Source organism: Colias croceus, chromosome 26 (assembly GCF_905220415.1).
Source record: "Colias croceus chromosome 26, ilColCroc2.1".
NCBI lineage: Eukaryota > Metazoa > Arthropoda > Insecta > Lepidoptera > Pieridae > Colias > Colias croceus.
This window is the reverse complement of record NC_059562.1, coordinates 6,089,848-6,109,504: the sequence shown is the minus strand read 5'-3', so window position 1 is coordinate 6,109,504 and position 19,657 is coordinate 6,089,848. Positions and strand designations below refer to the sequence as shown.

Sequence of the window (19,657 nt, the reverse complement as noted above, 5' to 3'; positions counted from 1 at the left end):
ACTCAGTAATAAATTTATAAAAATTAAAAAGCAACACTTTGAATATAAGATAATGAATAAAGAAAGGTTTTTACTTTTTAAAGTGTTTTTTTTTTATTTCAGAAACAAGATATCTCATCTCAATGGCATGGCAGTTAAACATGTCGGCCGTGGCGTATGCAAAACAGGATTGGATTTTGGTTTATTTCACTTCGGACTGTATAAGTTATATCTATAGACTATATATATAGTATTATTATTATCTGCGGTAATATGTATTATGTATTCTTTGACAATAAACCACACGTAACACGTTATGTATTATGTACTTAGTAAACTTTTATTTAAACCCTTTTTAAACCGATATTTATAGTACTGCAAGGGTTTGACTCAATGCTCGTTCAGGCTTCATCAAATTATTATTAAAGAGAATTTTCTCTAAATATTGTTAGATCTTTGATTTGAAAACAAATTACAAAATTTTGCAGAATAGAAAATCATGGTTTCAAGTTTATGAAAATAATTTTGCTCAGTTATACCATGGACCAATATACGCAAGTACGGTATACCTATTGGTCCATGGTTATAAGTAGACCGTAAATATTGATAACAATGAAAGTCAAAGAAGTCGTTATTCGTTATCCACATACAAAACAAAGCTAAACAGTAAACATACAATTCTCATATTAATTGTTACTATACACTATACCACCTGGTGTGACATCAGCAAGGTTATGTAAAGACAAATTCTCATTCACAAACCGATCCTCCTTGAAAACAAGTGTGGGTGAGACGGAAAATGTTAACAGAATATTTGCATAAATAAGAAAAAGACAAAACACGTAGGTGTCACTTCCGAATTATTTCCATAAATGATATTAAAAGTAAGAAGGTGTAGATACCATGTAGATACTAGATTAGTTATTACAGCTACAAGAGCACGTCAAAATGTGGCTATTTGGCCACATTTTACTTCAGTCTCTTTTTCGCTTACGATATTTGAATCATGTCATCTTGCTTTGACATCTAATCGTGTGTGCGTTATTGTGCCGTTTTTGAAGATCGAATATTGTATTTGTCACCTATCTACCTGCTAGCGCACAAGAGCAACTTTTGTCTCTGCAACTATTTTGTCTCTCCCATCAACTCCATGGGCTAGTAAGAAAGTGCGCGCACGTAACGACGCAACTCCCCATAGAGTTGATGGGAGAGACAAAATAGTTGCAGAGACAAAAGTTGCTCTTGCGCGCTAACTCTTGATTTACATTCCTCTGTCCCTTGGTAACACAAAATTCACGATTTAATATAGAATGTGCCTAATGAATCAATTTCTTAGAACTCGCTCAAAATACGTCGTAATAAATGTGTTTTTATTATTGAATTATGTGTTGGGTCATAACATTGATGTGGTAAATTGAATAAGATTTATTTTGAATTGTGAACAAGCTATTTAATTAAGAAATATTTGAGTCATCACAGCGTCATAATTCTATGGTTATAAGTGCTGATTTACACAGGGTCAGTAACTGACTACAAATTCGAGGCAAATCAGTTAAAGTCAGTCGCGGCGCCGAAATTTTCGCTGCGACTGACTTGTCTACTGACCCTGTGTAAATCAGCACTAACTCACAATTGAAGAAGATCAGTCTATATACAAAATTATATTTTTTTAAATCTTTAATAAATTATTTGAGTTTTACTATAGAGATACCTGATACGATGAATTGTCTTCTATTGAAAATTGGTCTATGGCTAAAATGCTATTGTGCTTTTATGGTAGTAGTAAATAGGTGTACAACTTTTTGTTAAACATACAAGTTATAAAAAAATGAAATGCTTTATGCAGTCTACAACATTTTCAGACATTCCCTAACGCCGTTGTTATAAATTAAGAACAAGAATGAGTTTAGTTTTCTTCTATTTTTATCGAGAATTCAACCTTCAAGCGGTCTCAATCTGGAACATTTTACGTGCTCTTGAAACTTAAAGAAATAAGCAAAATATGCTTCAAGGAATCCAGAATAAATATTTCCGAGTGCATTGAGAACCGTGACCTAAAAAGTTTTTTTGGATTCTCACTTTATAAATTAATCGTATTCAGATTATACAAAACATTGTAGACCTAGGTACTGCAAGATGCATGTATATTTATTGAAATAAGCTCCCATGTTTTTATTATCATCTTGTTGCCATCGTTGTGATTGCTATTTCTAATTGATATTTATTACATAACATCTACCTACATAATTCTTTCTAAATTCTAATCTCGTCCAGGGATAGGGCGAGATTCGGTTCGAAAGGATAAACGGTTGTCCATAACTTTTGGGCACCCAGATAATTCTGTAAGTTCTGTTTCATCAAAAACCTGATTTAACTGTCAATTCGAACAATGCAGTTATTTATTAGAACATCACAGTACATAGTACACTTCAGTACTTTAACATTTTAGTGTAGCCCTTTCTCTAGTCTAGCAAATAGGGTCGGTACTACGGCGCCTTTAGTTGCAAAACCTTTGTAGGCGGGCGTGCTTCGCCCACGGGTTTTAGTGGACAAACACGTTATTTTTACTGCCTCACGTGGGACTGTTAATGTTTCGTTAGAAGTGAATAGTATATTATGTCAATCTATATTTATAATGTTTCATCATTTAGGTGTGAACTGTCTAACAAATCGCCGAAAATAATAGATGTTACCATTCCATATGAATATTGTGTTTTTCAATAAAATTGTAGTAAGTAGTCATTCACTTCATTCAAATTAGTTAATTGTTCCAGAAATAGGACAAACCTAGGCTAATATTAGTGTGTGTGATTGATCTTTTACTTTCCTTGTCATTATTTGCAAATATCAACGTAGATTGTAGACGATTATCTTCTTGATCATTAGTAAAACATACTGAGAAGGGCATCTCAGTATAAATTACTTCAATAATTCTATAGGTTTCATCAATTCTCAGTTACATAAGACATTAAACCCACACAAAAAACCGCTACTTCGTCCTTGTCAACGCTTGCTGACATAATGATTTTACACCTACGAGCAATCATCAATTTGCACCTTTATTTACTGCAAGCGATATAACATCTTATGACTTGTACAATAATGGTTAAAATTGCTTCTGAATTGGGGCCCGTAAAAGTGATTGATCTGACGGTAATAGCCCCGGAATCGCTTGATGGGGGCTATAAAGTATGTACCTATGAAGTATGAATACAAGTCGGGAGGAATAATATCAGCATATGTATCTCCTGGTATTTACGAGTATATTGCCAAGATATTCATTAGGTTTTTATCTCAGCTATTATAAAACTAATCTGCTAAGCCGTTTGTACATGTTATGCAAAAAACAAGGAATTATTATGATAATTTGGACGACTAAAAACATAATTTATGGATTGTTGCCTGCTTGAGCAAAAACAACGGTTTTTAAATGTCGCATAATATTGACAAGGAGATTAATAACGAAAGGAGTACGTGTATTTTTCACGTTAAATGTAATTGTTTATTGAAGAAGAGAGTTTCTTGCTCTGTACTGAAACAAAAACCATTTATTTTAAACATGTACACATTAAGAACAACATAAGCACCTAGAAACCCTAATATTTCTGTATTAATTATGCATCTATATTTTCTAACCACTTTATAGTTTAGAGATAATATTTTGTACTTTACGACTATATAAACTGAGCTATTTATAATAAATGGCAAACAGATAAGATTATGGATAATGCACTTGACCTCTTTAGCCATATTTGTGTATAACCTGTCCCGACCTAGTGATGTCATATCGTGATTTTTACTTGAATGTCATTCGAATATTTACTACTTACATACATTATGCTATAAATTGTGTATGTTAATGAGGCAAATACACGAGTGTCGAGTAAACAGTTAACTAAAGGTACTGTCAAAAACAAAAGTTGGTGCATGATACTTAGTCATAGGTTACACGCTCAGTCTGGCGTCAGTTCAGTCTACCCGTGTTTTTCATCCATTATTCTGGCATCAGTCTAAGCCGGATCAAACTGATGGACTGAACTGACGCCAGACTGAGCGTGTAACCTATGACATAGGTTACACGCTCAGTCTGGCGTCAGTTCAGTCCATCAGTCTGCTCAGAATGACGGGAGAATTATCGTCTAACCGGTTGACTGACGGACTGATGGTTCAGCCGTAGTATATTATTATTAGTCTGTGGTTCAGCATATACCGTGTTTTTCATCCATCATTCTGGCATCAGTCTAAGCCGGATCAAACTGATGGACTGAACTGACGCCAGACTGAGCGTGTAACCTATGAATTATGGGATGGGAAGAATATTGTACTAATATTTCCCTGATCGACTTTTTTTGCAAACAAGTGATCAACCTTCTCTGTCCTGATAGAACAAAACTTTTTTATTAATCCTATCGGGATTCGAATTCACGATGTTACTGGCTACTGCTGTAGCCTGTATGTAAACTAAGGAAGTAAATAAAAGAAGAATATGCTGTTATCAGTGTTATCTATGACAGTTGTTACTCAATTGCCCATAGTATAGGACATAGGTTATTCATTTGATACTATTGGGGTAAAATTCAAAAATATGCTCAGATTATTTTATTAACAATCATTTAAGATATTTAAATTCAAACTGCATATTTCTAAATTCTAAATTAAAAGGGGTTATTTTTATCGGAATATTGAAAAAAAAATATTACGCTTTAACTAACTGTACATTATGACAATTATAATGACCTAAATAATTTCACGCCCAACACGGCAAACATGAAGGTAATAAAAAGCAACAATTAATTATTATATTACAATGTCTTTGTTTTAACGTTAATATTATATTATAATAGTTTATGAAATGACGTGAGTACCTATTATAATGAATGTAAAAAAATGTTATGTCTATTTTAGTATTTATAATTGTAATACAAATTATCTATCATTCTAGTTGTGTCCTAACGATACTTTACTGTGTAAAATGTTTTTCGAAAACTTGAAATCATATAAATTTATTGGAAAAAATATTGATTTTTTGAGTTTGAGTGTGGCTACAATAGTTAATTTTACAAAATTTTATGCCACGTTTAAAGTTCCAAACAATTTTAATTCGTTTTACGTGCTTTGTTAGGAATAAACTCTCATATAAACCGTTCCATGTGATACAATACTTGCTTGTAAGTGCTAAAATAATGTGAAGTAATTAGCGATTACTCATTCTTGAAGGGAGAGCAATAATGTGCTAATTGTTTAGGTTTTTGACCGATCAGCGGTCGAAAGGGCATTCAACCTATGTAGCACTTGAGAGTACCTATGTTATGTATCAATCTATGTTATTGTAGTATGTTATATTATGTCAGTGAGTAGTCAAAACTTGGTCAAAACAGATAATTATTTGTTTTAAGAGTAACTACATATCTCTAGGGCTTTACTTATGGGTACCTAAAATTACTATTTATAGTTGTTTTGTATTGCACGGTAGAGAAAAAAAATGTCCAGAAAATATGTGTCACAAAATAAGTAATTCTCGTAGCTTTTGGATCAATTATTAAAGTTTATTTCAGTAAAAAGCTTCTTTATTAAAGCCACCGTTATCTATGGACTATGAGTGTCATAGGCTATATTTTTTTATTTTACGGGTGTTGACACGTAATTTATAAAATGACTAGATTTCCGCCCGCGGCTTCGCCCGCGTTTTCAAAGGAAAACCCGCATAATTCCCGTTCCCGTGGGAATTCCGGGATGACCTATCCTATGTGTTAATCCAAATTACCCTCTATATGTGTGCTATATTTCATTGTAATCGGTTCAGTAGTATTTGCGTGAAAGAGTAACAAACATCCATACATCCATACTTACAAACTTTCGCCTTTATAATAGTAGTAGGATATATAGATAATTATAAACCTTAGTTTATAAGAATATGAATAGTGAATATCTAAAGTTCACTCTGCGGTTGACCACGATCTGAATTTGAGATGGCCGAGCCCTCCTACATGAAGTGCCTTAAAAGGTAGGCACTAAAGGTTATTTTACCTTCCGATTAATAATTCATAACTTATATTACTTACGTAGTTAATTCAATTAATGAATGATAAAAATCAATTTACATATTATTGTGAACCAGCAAACCTATGTAATTATTTTTTTTAGTATGTACGAAGCTATAAATCATATTATAAAACAAACACTAATAAACATTAATCACAAAATAATAAAAATCCAAAATCAAACTTGCACTCAACGCAATAAAGCTAAGTAGTCAGTATAACTCGACATATACCTTTAAAGCCCATATAAAAATTCATATTATTAATTTGCTTCAAAATGCCAAATAACTGAAGGTCGCAGTGTGATCTCATTCAGACAAACCAATTTTGCCAATTAAAACTGTACTATACACGTATCTGCACTAATAATAAACGCGAAAGTCTGTACTCTGTATGTCTGTTTATCTTTCAGGGATACACCATAGCTTATTTGGATAAAATTTGCAATGAAAACATTTGAAGGCCCAAGGTCAAATACAGGTTTCTTTTTAGGGTTCCGAACCACCATAGGAAAATTTTGAACCCTTAGGTATTATACACTTTGTTATCTGTTTGTCTGTCGGTCCAGAGCTTTTAAGAAACACGTGAAGGTATCAATCTGAAATTCATATCAAATACTCTGGTCTACCGTTCCTTCATTTTAAATCAACCCTACCCTAATATAATAGGGCATGAAAGTTTTTGTCTGCGGTCTGCGGATGAACACGCGGGTCACAGCTAGGTGTATTGCTTGTTGTATAAAATACATTTTGTTTAACTTCACGTTGGATAAGCAAGGTTATCTAATGGGTGCAAGGAACAGGTTTGACTCGATAGCGTGTGTCGAATTTTAAATGCTAAAAATAAGAAATTCGCGAGATTAGACTTTAGGCATGCGTGTTGAGGAAATACGGAATCGTATTTTCGATAATTTTTATGGTTAATTTTAAGTGTTTTTGTGATCCTGAACAGTATGGTTAAATATATGCGATAACATTTTAAACGAAGATGTTATGGACTAGGTTATGTGGTTATAGGTATACAAAATGGTCAAATAATGTTAATGATAGATTATTATAATTATATGATATTTTAACCAAGATTAATAAAATCAATAGAATAAGAACTGTCTGATAGAGCCCCACATTTTATGCTAATGATGTAAAAAATTGTAGGCTGAAGTAATTTGGTACTTAAATATCATTTTCGTGCCTATGATACTGAAAATGATAGTGTTCTATGCTTATCTTCCGTAAGAATATCACTACAAGACAGCTCAGAAACCTAGGCTACAATAAGACTTTCGGGATATAACATTGCCAATGCAAGTACAACCGATTCAAACCTCCCTAAATCATACATTCACCTGCACTTGACATTTACAGATTAAAAACCAGTCTAGACACAAGCCCATGATGCAACTTCCTATAGACCCACTTGGCAGCACCCAGTACCAAAAATATCATAGCCACGACGCGACATAGAGACACGTCATTTCGAAGAAAACTAATAATTATAATTTGGCATTACGAATCGCCACGAAATAAACAAAAGAACATCAGCGTTTGATGTTAGAGACGTGTATTATGAGAATTATTTCTAATGGCTTTTAAATGCTAGACGTGGAGTGAATAATTGAATATCATAGGTATATAATAGTAACTTACTAGTTACATACTATTATAGAAATTAACTATCGCCATTCTAACTGCTTTTTCCCGCGAAACGTACTTGTGCGAGAGAAAAATAAACTGGAATGAAGCTGGTAAATACTTATAGACTTGACCTAAAAATTCAAAAATATCCGAACAGGCAAAAGTGACTAATAAAAGTGTAAGAACCGCAAATACGTATGCAATAAAAATGATGCAAATAAAAATAAACAGAAATAAGCTTACAGAAACATGACTATTAATTACTTATAATTACTTGTAATATTTTGTTTTGGTTACCAAATGACCTAAAGTCGAGTCATCACAGGACTTGTTCTTGACACGATTTTCAGAAATAATGACACATTTACAGCTCATGGACCTTCGATATTGTTGAGGATAATAAAAAAACCCTATTTCGTATACAGCTATAATGTCGTGGGTCACGTAGTCTTTGTTGTGACGTGTTAAAACTTACATTATAATTTTAATTCCATTCTAGATTGATCATTGATAGTAGATAATAATATTATGTTTATCAGTTCTTTCTCCTGAAATTCGGTGGCAGTCCTTTTCCGTCTTGAATGCATATCCACTCTTTTATATGAGAGATTATAAACTTATCGAAACAGTGACAATAACACTATTAGTAAAAGACATTGTTTTCACAGATTTTAGACGATAAGTAAATGTTACAACTATTACAGATGGTATAGCTAATAGCAGATACATAATATAATAGAGCTTATACTACTGAATTTAAACATTTCTCCAATAAAATAAAATAAGCCAATTCATCGACTGTATTTTCCTATTAAAACGAAAGTGAATTGTATTCTAAACGCGTCTCCTATGATCCATATCGATAAAGCCGGGATGGCGAACCGCCAAGTTTTAATATAGCTGGTCCACTCTGATGTCATACTACTGTTTACATTAAATCCTTCGATTACAATGTTTTAAGTTTACTCATGCATGTGCGATTGAGATGAGTGGCCACAAATGCATCTTGTATTACGTAAGGAGAGAGAATGGATCGGAAGATGGATTCTCACGTCCATTTTGAATTTAGAGAATTTTGCATAACAAAAATATATGTATAAGTATAATGATGATATAATAATGCTATATATAGATTAGGTAACAGTTAAATAGATACAAAAATACATTTTCATAGTTTTGAGTGTGGTATGCTAAAACGACATCGCATATTGCTCAATTCTTTATGAGACGATAATAAGTCCTCTTGCATTTTGATCCCTGTGGAACTATCATCATAATTATCAGCTATTACATCTTATGTTTATAACAGAAAATAATGATCGTGCTCCAAAATTTCCAAAACGTATGATCTCCATGAGCTCGCATCTTGCATCCTGCCATTTTAATCAGGCCGTCTGTCCAAGTTCAGAAACTATGTTACTACTATAATTATGTGTAGTACCTTTATGCAGTTCTAGGTCATACTCTTATTGAATCTGATGACTGAATTCAACTGCAGTTGAAGAGTTGAATGTCGTGTCCAAAATAATAAGGCTTATTGGTAAGTCTTCCTTCTAAACAAGGTATTATGGAGGAAGGAAATAGTAACTATGTCTAATATTTAACTATTTTTTTTTCCTTTTGTGGTAAACACACTAAAAAGGATTAAGCGATAAGGCCGCTTATGTTTCTCTCTTTTTTTTTCTTCTTCCGTGTGTGTGCATTGTATTGTACGGAGGCATAGATTATTCTTGTAAAATCGATTATGTAGTCTAAAAATATAAAGATTGTCATCCTGTAGCCATTAAGTTTACGGAACTAGTGCACTGGTGCCAATCAAATTTGGCAGTGCATCTCGGAAGTGGTCACTATCTAGTTTAATTACAAGGTGTTATTATTGGCCGTCGACCGTCGTGTACACATGCCCTCGGTGTTTGAAAACAAAAGTTTGGCTGATTGTTGATTTTTATGAAGTATTCCTTTAAAACTTCTGAACTGAACAACAATCTTTCATCCTCCCTCTCATCTAATTCCGAACAGCGTCAATTCCAGAATTGATAATATGAAGATGGTAAACGATTTCATGTGCCTAACAATAATAAAAATCAATATATAGGTATATATATAATCTATTTTAATCCATCACCTCCATAATACTTCTACTTTATATAATAATCATTTGCTACGTCATTGTTTTACGGCTTACGCAAACTTCGATAAAAGCCTTACGAATTGCTCCTTCAAAGTTTCGAGTCATAACAAGGATACTGTATTTCTCAATGGTTTATCAATGAAACAATTCCAGGAGTTATTCATATAGGCCTTGTCCTAATTGCTCATGGCTATTTACGAATTTACTGAGTGTTTGAACCGCAATGTATCATCAATGTACCGATCAGGGTTTTGTACTAGGAATCCTACTACTTTTTCATAGTTTACATAGTTAACCTAGGAAACGTTATTCCAAAAGGACACCCTTATTATAATGAACAAAAAAAAATATTAAAAACAAAGTTATCTTTCTTAACGTTATAAATCTAAAGTTATATGTTGTGTACAATACTAAAATACCTACATAGAATAAAATATTTTAAATTACAAAGAGGCAAGAAATAATAACAACATTATCATCAGATTTATCCTAACTTTTCTTTAATCTATACTAATATTATAAAGCTGAAGAGTTTGTTTGTTTGTTTGAACGCGCTAATCTCGGGAACTACTGGTCCGATTTGAAAAATTCTTTTGGTGATAGATAGCTCATTTATCGAGGAAGGCTATAGGGTATATATTATCATCACGCTACGACTAACAGGAGTGGAGCCACGGGTGTGAAACCGCGCGGAGCAGCTAGTATAATATATACAGAACCCTAATTAGTACAGTCCCGAGCATAGCAAATATAAATAGAAACGAAATAAAACAAGTTTCCAAACCGTCAGTTTTACAGAAAAATAATGACTGGAATAGTCTATGTAATAACTGTACTTTCCATAAAGTAATAACTTGTGAACCACATTTGAGCAAATAAAGATTTATTTATTTATTTATGATTTTTTTTGTTGTTACTTTTTCATTATTAATTTAGGTACCTATTTTTTACTTCAATTTTATTTATCTCATGCTTACATTAACATTATTTAACTTGCCTTGTTTGAATAAATTAAAAAAGTTGGTTGTGTGGATAACTCGATTCAGCTCCACTATTGGATCCTAATAGTATGGGTTCAATTCTATCAATAATAGTCTGATAATAGTTACTACTGAAAAGTCTTTTTCTCCAGATCCTCCTCCACTCCTCCATTAGGTATATACCTAACTAAACAATTAAACAATATCTCATTTTATGTCGCTAAGATAGTGCAAGCTATGCTTTATTTAGTCCTAGATTTGGAGTTAAAATAATTAGGAATTTTAATTTATTTAATCTTAAATTAATTTTTCAGTTAGATTGTTAAAGTTCATATTACAAGAGTTTGTCCTTGATAATATGTGTGACCTATGCTATGTAGGTATCAGTGTGGGTTTGTATACAATATCTAGTATCTACGTAGGTAGGTATGTGATTTTTTTTAAATAAACGGTGCCTATTTTATTTATAAGTGTGTTTTTACTTTTTATTTCGTATAAACTAAAAAGTATTAGCAATACCAATAATAATATAATATTTATTAATATTATAGTATTAAATAATAAGTATACTGTGAAGTATACTTTATCTACTAATTTAGCACACATATTGCAAATGTTATCACAAATTTACATACTCGCTCTGTAAAATAAAGATATACCTAGTTAGGTAGGTACCTATTTAACAAAAAAACTTGCCTTGAATAAGTATAATTACCTATGACTAAATCTAATTTGTATACAAATAGGTTAAAAGAACCTGTAATGTATAAAAATACAAGACATTTTGCAACCTTCAGTAACATTTTTTAGAAATCTTTATTTATACTGGCCCTGACTACACTTTAATTAAATTATTTTATGAAGGAAAACTACGAGACCAAAATTAAAAAATAAAATAAATGCGTGTTTTTTAAAGAAATTATTGCGAATTCAGATAAAGAACAAATTTTAAATTGGAATGTTATGCAAAATCATTGGCGTAAACTAAACCGATAAGTACCTATTCAGATATTATCCATGAATATGTTTAGAAAGTAAACTCGTTATCATAATAATAACAAACACTGATACAATACTCCGCTAAAACCTACTTTCAACTTAGCCCAAGGCGAGTCTAGATTCTACAAGATCCTAGGCACTATAAGGCCACTCCATGTCCGAGAAAATAACGGAGATCAAACGACCTTAAATGGATACAAGTTACTTTGTTTTTCACCAAAGAAAATTCAATACAGATGTATATATACTTAAAACTGTAAGTAAATGCCAAAAAATATACAAGCATATAAAAATTAATGACTTACAATTTTATAGCGCGCTGTCTGAAATAAATGAAAAATCCACACTTCACACACAATTGTAACTATTAAATGCACTAATAAAACAGTGTTAACATTATTATAACAATAATCGAAGGTCGTCTATTTTTGAAATCCCGTACGTTTTTAAAAATTCGTAGATTCGAAAGCGCACATCCTATAACGTTCGCGCGCGGAATGCTATTTTAGCGCGCATACGCAACCCGCACTTGTGGAACCGCTTGAACCTGCGCGGGAAACGTAAGCGGAAATAAACAGTCACGATATATATATCTCACTCGCTTCCACAAAAACTACTTTTATATTTTACAATTACTAGTACAATAGATAAGTAATAAATAATCATTTAATTACGGCATAAAAAATAGAAGCTAAGTTTATAATTTATTGAAACACTGATAAAAACTGTCGAATTTACAAAATTAAATAATATTCTTTTCTATCTTTATAATAGATGGCGCTTTTTGCATTCTTATTATTTCCCTTTCAATTTTTAAACTATGCTAGTTAGGAAGTCATCTAAAAGATGGCGTTGAATACAATTTGTGAAATTAGATTTAAGAAAATATTTTGATCTGAATAAAATATCTAAATTCTAACACATTCGGAACAACATATTAATATGAATTTGAATTTGAAAGTGATATTTTCGAGCAATGTAGAAATAACAGAAGAAGGGATTATAATAGGTATTTTGAATACAAAATTAAAAGGTGTGTGTTTTTTCTGATTCCTGTTATCGTTGACGTTTTCTTATTATTTTCAAGTTTAAATCAATTTTAAGGTTTAATGTTATTCGTTTCAATTGAATTTATACTCAAATCTATTATTGTCGTGAAAAACATAGCCAAAAAAGTCCAGACGGTGCCGATCGTTATATGTGTGCAAAAATATAATAATGTCGCAGCTGTACTTACTCACACAAAGACATTGCAGTGATGTATTACTCCTTGTTATCGATAAATGATTTATTTTATACATAATTTCGTGGATTATTTCTTTCGACAATTTCTTCTTGAAAGAACTTAATAGTTTACAATTAATAAGAATTTGGAAAGTAGGTATATTTTAATCTATTATCCTAAATCTACCATCAGATCATTACGCATTTGTATCATGTCAAGGTAATTTAGTTTATGTCGATACATTTTGTTTGCGGAGGAGTAGTGAAATACTGATTATTGATCCATAATTTAGTTAATTCTCTCCAGGTACACGCTGTTATTACTTATCATGCGATCCTACATTGTCAAGCTATTTACGCGACAGAGGTGGCGGGTTACATGAAATTATTTTAAATCAAACTAAGATTTACGTTGTAGCCACGTTAATCAAACGTAAACCTCGTAATTAAAACATGAGATAAAATATTGATGATTATGTTTGGAAAGCAAAAAACAGTTTCTAATTTTCGTTCCGCACAGTAAGTTTATAAAATTCACAATATTTATATTCTAACATAAAATTTTGAAATATTTAAATGTTTTGATGTTAATTATTGTTTGTTTTATCATAATTATGTAATTACACACTTACACAATAAATTAATGTTCTACTTATTATATTAAATTTTAAACAGGTTGATTTTATTATTGTGATTAGTAGATAATCTGAATACGTATGAAATAATATAAATTAATCGTATTACTGTAGTAAACTTAAGGAATGAAACTTCCTGTTGTAATTTTATTAAACATATTGTATTCTATCAATAATTTACTGATAAAAACGGTTATTTTATTAAATTATTGCCATTTTTATTGCCTTATTCAAAATAAGTTGATTATTTTTTTTATTATTGAATATTTATTGATGTACCCAATTGATTATTTAATTCTTTGATGCATTGTAGTATTTCTTGAGTGAATTTTAGTAAAAAAATGCGAAATATACATTGAATAATTTATATTTCACATGGATTCTCTTGAAATTTTGGTTTTACCGTGCAAGAAATATCGATATCGATCTTGAATACTGTTAACATCACTTAGCCCTGTATGAATCAGCAGCCCACATATTCCCGCAATGGTGAGATAATGCAGCTTTCTTCGCATTGGTCGATACTGCTCTGCGGCACTGAATCCACCAATCAGAGTTGAGGAAGCGAGGCGTCGAACCCCCGCAAACCAACGACTATATAAGTTCTCGTAACGGAAAATTCGACGTTATTAACCGTTTGGCAACCCTCTTAACCGGTACGCTGAACGTCGACTGACATTAATTTATTAATTTATTTCTACGCTAGTTCAAGAAAACTACTTCAAAATGGTAAGTTTCAGTTATGTCTTAGTTTTACATTTAGTTTCAGTAAATTTTCTCGCTATTTTGTTAGTTTTAACACTGAAATGAAACGCCGGGTGGATGCGCCATCTTGTCGGCATTTTGTACATGAGGCCGGGTGTGGCATTCTTAATTTGAAAATAACTTCTATCATTGATTCTTTGTATTCTATTCTTAACTTCTGTCTTTGTGTCATTTGTTTTTCAAATTATTAATAGAACTAAAAGTACAACAATTTGTTTTCTGTCGGTAATCTAGTGACGTCACTAACATGAGCTTACGGTGGCCAATATTGTACTGTTTCAATTTTCAAATATCTAAGTATTACAAATATTATTCTTATTCTTGATTTTCTAAGCTCGTAATTTTATTTAGATTGATTTTCAGTAAATTTTCTAGTCTAACACTAGGCGTCGGTCGCTGACGTGTTCCGACCCCATTCAAGGTTGATGTCATCATAAGTTACTATTAATTTCCTTCCTCTTTATCGCTTAATTTCGGTGTAAATACAGAATTTTAAGAAAGTTCGATACAATATATCAATTAGACTCTCGTAAAAAAATGAGGCCGTACTTTCTCGACTTTCTCTGCACTTCACCATGATTGAAAGAGGTGAATGACTTATCCCGTTATCTCATGGGATTATCTCTCATTGTACCTACTTGCTACCTACCTAGATTGAAATTTAAGAAATAGTAATGATTTTTTTCTTGATAGTTTATAAATTTCTTAGTTCATATCTATTTTGAATAGACCATTCCTTCATGCTATTTCGTTTCTTTTACTGAGATCTTCGGTTTTTACCATACCATACACAGAAATAATACACAAATGATTAGGTAACAGTAAAGCATTTAATCAATAAAAATATAGGTAGGTATTCATTATCAACATTCCATTCATGATTCATTTAATAAAAACTCTTGTCCTACAGCGTGAGTGCATCTCAGTACACGTTGGCCAAGCCGGTGTTCAAATCGGTAATGCCTGCTGGGAGCTCTATTGCCTGGAGCACGGCATCCAGCCTGATGGTCAGATGCCCACTGACAAGACAATTGGCGGTGGAGATGACTCGTTCAACACCTTCTTCAGCGAGACCGGCGCCGGCAAGCACGTGCCCCGTGCCGTGTTTGTCGACTTGGAACCTACTGTAGTAGGTGAGTTTGAACTTACAGATTATCTGAAGATAGTTATGGTTGTAGAGTTTTACATAAATATTAATCTCACACATAATTTGAAGAAATCAGATTTAAAGTACATTCAGTCATATTGAGCTTCAAAATGAAAATTGAAATGGTATCTAACATTGTTTATTTTTGTTCACAGACGAGGTTCGCACAGGCACTTATAGGCAGTTGTTTCATCCAGAACAGCTTATCACTGGTAAGGAAGACGCTGCCAATAACTATGCCCGTGGACATTACACAATCGGCAAGGAAATTGTTGACCTAGTCCTCGACCGCATCCGAAAGCTCGCTGACCAGTGCACCGGGCTCCAGGGCTTCCTAATCTTCCACTCCTTCGGAGGTGGTACCGGTTCCGGTTTCACCTCCCTGCTCATGGAGCGTCTCTCAGTGGACTACGGAAAGAAGTCCAAGCTTGAGTTCGCTATCTACCCGGCCCCGCAGGTCTCTACCGCTGTCGTCGAACCGTACAACTCCATCCTCACCACCCACACCACCTTGGAGCACTCCGACTGCGCGTTCATGGTCGACAATGAGGCCATCTACGACATCTGCAGACGCAACCTCGACATTGAACGCCCAACCTACACCAACTTGAACAGACTGATTGGCCAAATCGTATCCTCGATCACCGCCTCCCTGCGTTTCGACGGCGCACTCAACGTCGATCTAACAGAGTTCCAGACCAACTTGGTGCCCTACCCCCGTATCCACTTCCCCTTGGTGACCTACGCGCCCGTCATCTCCGCCGAGAAGGCGTACCATGAACAACTCTCCGTCGCCGAGATCACTAACGCTTGCTTCGAGCCCGCCAACCAGATGGTGAAATGCGACCCGCGTCACGGCAAATACATGGCCTGCTGCATGTTGTACCGTGGAGACGTCGTGCCCAAGGACGTTAACGCCGCCATCGCCACCATCAAGACCAAGCGTACCATCCAGTTCGTGGACTGGTGTCCCACCGGTTTCAAGGTCGGCATCAACTACCAGCCCCCAACCGTGGTGCCCGGCGGCGATCTCGCCAAGGTGCAGCGCGCCGTGTGCATGTTGTCCAACACCACGGCCATCGCCGAGGCCTGGGCTCGTCTTGACCACAAGTTCGATCTGATGTACGCCAAGCGCGCCTTCGTGCACTGGTACGTCGGTGAGGGTATGGAGGAGGGTGAGTTCTCAGAGGCTCGCGAGGACTTGGCCGCCCTCGAGAAGGACTACGAAGAAGTCGGCATGGACTCCGCTGAGGGTGAAGGCGAGGGTGCTGAAGAATATTAAGTTAAAAGTTCAAAGCATTCCGCACTCAATTCAATGAGAAATAAATACTAAATGTGATGTACACTTTCGTTTCCTTTACAAGTTCCTACAACAAATCAACTTATTCACATAAATGTACCTACAATGAAGATATCAATATATTTATTTCCCACTGTTATTTCCCATGATCGAATACATAATATTATGTCATTAGTCATCATTGTCATTACAACAAAAAACCTTAAAACTTTAAAAGCTAATTTTCGTAAATAAAAATAAATCGTAAATCACAAAGTATTACGATAGTAGGTAGTATAGATAGCTAGTAGTACTTGCAGAATAGCTAAAGATATGCACTAGTGCCCTTACAAGAAATATATAATCACGTAAGTAGGTAGGTACTAAATGAATGTGGGCAGTCGATAACAGGAATTCTTGTTATTCGGAAACACCATTTTTCCAAATGAAAGCAATATAGACGTCTGACGTACTGTATCCAAACTGGGTAGGTACCTGCTACCTTCTCCTTATAGGCTATATAGCTAACTTAATTATCTAGGTTAGATGAAAAGATAAAAACAAATTCGATCATAACAACCTTTGAGATCGTCAATTACCTATCGAAAGTTTATATTCCTTTTTATCTGTGCACCTTCTACCTATGTACTTGTATGTAATTGGCGCTAGATTTTCATTTATTTATTACAGTATTAGGTTTTGAAAAGACTACCCTACCTACCTATTTATTGATTTCCGCCTAGCCTTGTCTTGTAATTTGAGTACAATCTCAGATGTGAATGACAAAGATTTTTTGTCTGGAATACAAAACAAAGCTGCAAAATTAAAGCTATTTTAAAATATAATATTGAAACTACTACATAATTGAAATACATAGGTTGTAACTTGTATACATATATGTATACCCCGTAGCCGGTAGCCAAATAAAACAAGTAGGTAGGTACCTAGTTTTCAGAAGATTGTGCTTATAACCAGTACCTATAAATTATTGCAAAGTACACGCGTAGTAAGTAGGTTAAACATCGATCAATAAAAAGTTGAAATTATTAGCATAATTGTGTCATACCGCGTCGAACCATATATGGTCATGTCAGAAATGATGTCACTCCGCCCACTTTACAAGTCCTCGTAGGATGCATACAAGGTTAAAAACTTGGTTTACTGGTTATGACGTGGTTTCTTATGAACGCTATTTATTTATAATAGGTCATTGTAAAATTGTGGTTTAGAAAACGGGACAGTTACCTTATCAAAATTAATGCCGACTCTGTCTTATCTGTGTACATATTTTAAAATAATAATAACAATTACATTTCACATTTCAATATAACGTGTAACTACTATGATGATAGCTTTAGATTTATCAGTTTATCCAAATTAAACTTGCCTACTGACATACTATAGTTATTACTTATTAATTATTATTCTATGCTACTGTTTCAATTATAGGTGTATTATCAACAAGTATATACTTGTTGTAATACATATATTACACTAGCGGTCCGCCCCGGCTTCGCCCGTGGTACATATTTCGCAATAAAAAGTAGCCTATGTTCTTTCTCAGGGTCTAAAAATTGTCTGTGCCAAATTTCATCAAAATCGGTCCAGTAGTTTATGAGCAATCAAAGGAACAAACAAAGTTTTCCTCTTTATAATATTAGTGTAGATAAATTTCATGAAGTCAAGGATATTGTCATGATTTTGTGAAGTAAAAGGCAAAAGCATAAAATTCTGTACGTGTCTACGTGGGAGTCTATCATTTTTTTGTCACTTCCCACGTTGTTATTATCCAGCCTACGTAAGAAGTTTACTTTATTAAATAATTAATTTGTTTTCGAGTCTATACCTTTTTTAGTGAAGTTTAATCTTTCGAACACTTTTTGATCCTAGGCATACCGTGACCTGTTGTAGGTAGTTAGGTACACACAAAGAAACATTTTATACGTGAGAAAACTAGGATAAAATTGAATTAAATAATTTAAATTGTGATTATCAGATCGATAAAGTTTTACACTTCTCAAAGATATGGCTCGTTTGAATAATTTTCCAAGTGCAGTCTGCACCGTCGCGTTATTTTTACCTCGAACGTGCCGGGAACGATGCGGGCGATCGCGATGTTTAGAACTAAAGTAAGTACGTTGAACCCACGCTAAACTTGTCATGCTATCGAACTTTACAGCTGAATTTCAGTTATGATATTTAAAAAAAATTATGAGTTGAGAAGGTATAGCGCATTTAGTTGTAAATGATAGTTCTTAAGAAATGAATATTTTATTCTGAAATCTATTTTCAGAAATTGGTTTCATCTATACATAATATAATAAATCTGTAGAAGCGTCAATTCTGTCCATTGCAAATATTGAAAAAATACGTACCTAAGCACGTCGAAATGTGGCTAGCTTTTTCCCTTCAACTGTCTCTTTTAAAAAGAGAGAAAAAGAGTCTTTTTCTTTCCGTAGTTACCTACTCGATTTAGTAGTTAGGTATACCTATGTACCTATTTTTCTATATATTTTCAATACGAATTGATTAAGCTAGATTAAAGTAAAACAAATAATATTGTATACTGTAATCCTAATTGTCACACAATCGGTTTTAATGTTTTTTATCGAAGTTTATCTTACACAATATGATAAAATCGGAAATTCTTGATATTCCGTCTTCTTAGTTTTGGGGACAAGTGATCTAGGCACATGATTATACAACTAAAGCATAAAACATCTTAGTACATGCACACCTATTTTACGATTGTACCTATTATCTTAGAAAAAGATTATGCAGTTCTATGTAACTATCTGCGGCATCTTTGAACGCGATTTTAACTTTAAAACGTCTTGAGTTGA

At 33.5% G+C, this 19,657-nt stretch overlaps 2 protein-coding genes across 2 annotated transcripts in view; one reads left to right on the top strand and one right to left on the bottom strand.

Moving 5' to 3' along the window:
- LOC123703403 (proteoglycan 4) overlaps positions 1 to 12,293 on the bottom strand; it is a 56,190-nt gene extending 43,897 nt beyond the window's left edge. The window contains exon 1 of the mRNA XM_045651354.1: positions 12,070 to 12,293. The gene's annotated coding sequence lies outside the window, so the exon portion shown is untranslated. The remainder of the gene's footprint in view (positions 1 to 12,069) is intronic.
- Positions 12,294 to 14,219: 1,926 nt separating this feature from the next.
- Positions 14,220 to 16,878, top strand: LOC123703463 (tubulin alpha chain). Its single transcript, XM_045651463.1, has 3 exons — positions 14,220 to 14,352; positions 15,299 to 15,521; positions 15,691 to 16,878. The coding sequence occupies exons 1-3, from the start codon at positions 14,350 to 14,352 to the stop codon at positions 16,815 to 16,817; spliced, it is 1,353 nt and encodes a 450-aa protein (XP_045507419.1). The 5' UTR covers positions 14,220 to 14,349; the 3' UTR covers positions 16,818 to 16,878.
- Positions 16,879 to 19,657: the final 2,779 nt, after the last annotated feature.

What these genes read in the sequence shown, in the direction of transcription:
- LOC123703463 (XM_045651463.1), top strand. An exon ending in CTTGGAACCTACTGTAGTAG is followed by an intron (nt 15,522 to 15,690) that starts GTGAGTTTGAAC and finishes TTTTGTTCACAG; the next exon opens with ACGAGGTTCGCACAGGCACT.